Genomic DNA, 4,502 nt, shown 5'->3' on the forward strand with positions numbered 1-4,502 from the left:
GAGCCTGTGCCAGGTCAATTGTCTGTAGGACAGTATCCTACAATGTTTTCAGCTCAATGTGTGCTTCATTGTTCTGTACCAGTACAAACTCTACATGGCATCTACTAATCCCTTTGCACCATCTGTCCTTGGTGGTAAAAAGTTAGGGTCCCTCTATTGCTGCATTAGAGGGGTCCATGCAGGTAAATTACAGACACATTTGTCACGGAGTCTAGGCCTACTTTGGCCTGTTTCTTGCTTGTTTCTTCTCTGTGTGGGTAAAGCATTTTTTCATTGAGCACTTCACTGTCTTTTCCGTCGTGGTTCTGATACTAAGAAGCAATAGAGAAAAGTATGTGGAGTCCTCTCTTGGAATTGATAAGCAGTACAGAGTGTTATGTTCTATTTATTTAAGATAAAATAATGTCTTGAAAGAGAGAAGGAACGAAAGAAGTTCAAGATCACTACAGGAGACAAGTGTCCATCGTTGTTGAACATCCAGTTATTGACTAATAGCACTGTCTCCAGTTGCCCATACACTGCCTTCAACAGTGCTTCAACACTGGGAGAAAGTGATTTGTATTGCACTAAACAAAAAACAAAGTAATAAGCCTGAAAGCTTTGTAACTTTCCACATGGTTATTCAATTAAAATAAAATAAAATAAAATAAAAAGAGAGGCCTAAAACAAGGGAAAAAATAATTTAAAAAAAAGAAAGTAAGATAGAAGAGGTAAAGTCACATGATCAAAATCACAGTACATCTATTTTCAGGCTGATGTAAATTCATCCCAAAGCTTCTTTCTTCCATTCTGAAACTGGATGTGTACAAGCATTGCCCATGCAGAGTTTTTCACCCATTTCTCACCCAACTCATAAGCCTCCATGAACCACAGTAGCAGTGTGTGTAGAGATGAAATGCTTCTTTATTTATTCATGAATCAGCAGACATTTCCCGAAAAACTCCTGTGTGCCAAACCCTTCCCCCAAGGAAATATTTAGTAGAAAGACATCTTCACTATGGCATATTCCCATCATTCCAGGGAAGAAGAAAACACCTAGAGCAGAAATCTGGAGCCTCTTGTAGTAGCAGGATCAAGTTGACAGAGGAAAGCAAATCAAGCATCAGCTTAGAAACCGGAAAATTATTTCCCATACTTCTCAGTGTACCTTTCTGAAATAGAGAAAATAGGAAAATGGTAGGATAGTGTTTAGAAACAGATCAACAGACTGAATCTGGGTCTGTTTTACTGTAAAACTCTCAAGTGGGTGCACTGAGTTTGGTTGTCAAAATCCACAGGTCTTTTGGGCTTGAACCGTGGCACATAGGCCAAACCGTGGCACATAGGATTTAGTTAGTAATCCATTCTTCATGCACACCATGCATCACAAAGCTCTCATAAGCTCTTCATCTTTTGTTTTTGTTTTTTTGGGGGGCCACACCAGGCTGTGCTCAGTGCTTATTCCTGGCTCTGTGCTCAGGGATCCCTCCTGGTGGTGCTCAGGGAACCAAATGAGATCCCAAGGAATAAAATTCAACTGGGCACATGCAAGACAAATGCGCTACCCACTGGACTGTCTCTCCCTCCATCATCATCCAATTGACTACAAGGAAAGAGACTCAAAGCCACGTGTTCAGGGCCTTTCCACACATAGGCTGAAAATGAATTCTTGCCAGGTGGTAATGCATAGAAGTCCTTACCCTAAATCTGGACAAGGTTGGGGCATGAGGGAGGGAGCAGGAGTTTCTACCCCAGAGAGCCACAGGGGCCTTAGCTGGGGCTCAGCCCCTACTTATCTCGGACAGGTCTGACACAGGCTTTCCCACACATGCCCTTGCAGCACTTGAGCTTGCCCTGGCACTGGCTATCGGTCTCACAGTGGTTGGGAGGGTTGAGCATCATGCACTCTCCATACACCTGAGGACACTTCCCAGGCTTTTCCCTAGCTGGGGAGACAAGAGTCAGAGGTCAGAGGTTAGAGGCCCTGCACCCTCCACACACACCAGTCCCCTCAGCAGTGTTTCGAGTTCAGGGTTTGCTCCATTTCTCATCTCTCAAGGCCACCCTTTGCCAGTGAGCAGGTGGATCCAGCTACTCCCTACACTTTGACCATGGATTCCTTTCTTTCCTGAGGCCTGTATATGGTTCCTGAGGAACAATCTGGCTTTCCTCTACCTCAGTACCAGTTCTCCAGAGCTGCCTGGCTACCTGAACAAACAAATCATAGTTACTGGAAAACAGACCTTGTGAGAAATGACGCTCCACCAGCAAGAAAGATAACTTCCTGTCTGGCACTCCCTGACCAAGGGACAAACTTGACTCAACTATTCTTGGGATGGTAAACCTCATGACCACTCTTGTCCCCCAGAATGCTTTGTTCTCTCCCCTTCCTTCCCATCACTGCTTCGGCCTCACCTTGTGTGGGGAGCTTCACGGGGTCCAAGCATTTGATTCCACAAGTATCCTGGCAGCATTTCTGGTTTCCCGTGCACTGCCAGTCACTCTGGCACTGGGGTTTTTCATACCGAAAGCAGCGGACCGATTTATTAACAGGAGGACAATTTCCAGCTTTCTCGGCTTAGGGAGAAAAAGACAAAAGATCAGGAGGCTCCTGAGAAACCATCTTGGATAATGGAGTTAGCACCGTTTCCAGGAGAGGCTTCGACTTTGGAGATCCACAAGAAGAGTGTCTGGCTTCCAGGAGAGTGACGAGTACCATGAAACCTGTATATATTTGTATATATTTTTCTGAAGAACTACCTGGATTTCATCTACCTCAGTACCAGTTCTCCAGAGCTGCTTGGCTACATGAACAAACGAATTATATTTACTGGAAAACAGACCTTGTGAGCCTGACGCTCCACCAACTAGGACGATCACTTCCTGTCTGGCACTCCCTGATATCCACCGACTACGTTGACTGGACTATTCTATCCTTTCTTTTTTTCTTTTTGGGTCACACCTGGCGATGCACAGGGGTTACTCCTGGTTCATGCACTCAGGAATTACTCCTGGCGGTGCTCAGGGGACCATATGGGATCCTGGGTATTGAACCTGGGTCGACCGCGTGCAAGGCACACTATCACTTCAGCTCCTCGACTATTCTTAAGATAGTTAACCCCATGACCATTCCTGCCACCAGAAATCTGTGTTCTCAGGCCCCTTCCTCCCCATCACTGCTCCAGCCTCACCTTCTGTGGGGAGATCCACGGGTTCTATGCATTTCATGGCACAAAGCACCTGGCAGCATTTCTGGTTTCTTGGGCACTGCGAGTCACTCTGGCACTGAAGGTTCTCTACCTTAGAGCAGCGGACATTTACAAGAGGACAGTTTCCAGCTTTCACAGCTTAGGGAGAAGAGGTCACAGGTCAGGAGAAGGTCCTTGCCGAGGAGCTATCTTGGCTAATGGAGAGAGTGAGTGCCATTTCCAGGAGAGATCCCTGACCATAGAGGTCCATAGGGAGAGAAGTGTCTGGCTATCAGGAGAGTGACAGGTACCATGAAACCACTCATGGGAAGAAAAGCTAAAGGCTCTCAGCCAAGGTCTCCTGCCCAGGCTAAACAAGGCCACGGAGGCAGATGACAGGTTATAATGACAGACATCAACAAAAGTAAACAGATCAATAGGACAGATTAAGAGTTAGTAAGAGGCAGGAAGACAGACAAAAGAACAAAAGCAGAGAGAAGCCCAGGGGCCTAAATCAGACAGGTGCAAGCAGAGAGGCAATGAGAACAGAGAGAGAGACAGAGACAGAGGCGGAGAGAGAAAAATAGGCATCAAAATGAAAGCTAGTAAATTTGACACAGGTTTGATTCCCAATACTCCCAAGCACAGCCAAGAGTGATTCCAGAGTGCAGAGGCAGGAGGAAGCCCTTGGCACTGCCAGCTGTGTAGCCACACTACCGGGGGGAAAGGAGTAAGAAAGAGACTTATGCTGCTAGAGTGGCAGAATAAGAAGCATTTCCAGATGCTCAGAAACCACAGACCTGGGTTCAAGTGGACATGAGCCCACACTTAGGGAGGGCTGAGGCTTCAGAGCCTAGAGAAGGGCAAAGTCCTCACCACCAGAGCCCACCTCTGACCCCACAGCCAAGATCATACCAGGGAAATCCTAACTCACACTCCTGAGCACCTTCCACGGTCCATGGTGCCAGAGTTCCCAAGAAAAGGACTCCCAGGGAGAAGAGGTTAATGGACTTCATGACGACGATGGAGCAGCTCTGATGACCAATGCCAAACCTTACTATTTATCCCTTGCTAGTGGGTGGGGCTGTACTAAGCTGTGTTTGTCCCCTCCCAGCTGTAATTTCATGGATGGGAAGTTCAGGAAGAGAAATCCTGATCCCAGGGGACAGTTGATCCCTTCTGTCCAAGACCAGACTATGATGCCAACCGAGTAACAAGCAGTGAGAATCGACTGGCCTGGAGTGTTGCAGCAGGCTCATAAAGAGACCATCTCAGGTGCACATTTGACTGAGGACTATGGCATCCCCAGATCTCTTGCCTTATAAGTGGAGAGGG

At 46.8% G+C, this 4,502-nt stretch overlaps 1 protein-coding gene across 1 annotated transcript; it reads right to left on the reverse strand.

Moving 5' to 3' along the window:
* Positions 1-1,767: 1,767 nt before the first annotated feature.
* Positions 1,768-4,197, reverse strand: LOC101555773 (antileukoproteinase-like). The gene is made up of 4 exons (XM_055139949.1): positions 4,102-4,197; positions 3,171-3,326; positions 2,395-2,556; positions 1,768-1,925 (listed from the first exon to the last, which is right to left on the reverse strand). The coding sequence occupies exons 1-4, from the start codon at positions 4,181-4,183 to the stop codon at positions 1,768-1,770; spliced, it is 558 nt and encodes a 185-aa protein (XP_054995924.1). The 5' UTR covers positions 4,184-4,197.
* Between the last annotated feature and the right edge of the window lie 305 nt (positions 4,198-4,502).

This window comes from Sorex araneus, chromosome 5, assembly GCF_027595985.1.
Source record: "Sorex araneus isolate mSorAra2 chromosome 5, mSorAra2.pri, whole genome shotgun sequence".
NCBI classification, from domain to species: domain Eukaryota; kingdom Metazoa; phylum Chordata; class Mammalia; order Eulipotyphla; family Soricidae; genus Sorex; species Sorex araneus.

What these genes read in the sequence shown, in the direction of transcription:
- LOC101555773 (XM_055139949.1), bottom strand. Translation starts at nt 4,183, where the DNA reads ATGAAGTCCATTAACCTCTTCTCCCTGGGAGTCCTTTTCTTGGGAACT. An exon ending in CGTGGAAGGTGCTCAGGAGT is followed by an intron (nt 3,327 to 4,101) that starts GTGAGTTAGGAT and finishes CTTCTCCCTAAG; the next exon opens with CTGTGAAAGCTGGAAACTGT. An exon ending in CGTGGATCTCCCCACAGAAG is followed by an intron (nt 2,557 to 3,170) that starts GTGAGGCTGGAG and finishes TTTCTCCCTAAG; the next exon opens with CCGAGAAAGCTGGAAATTGT.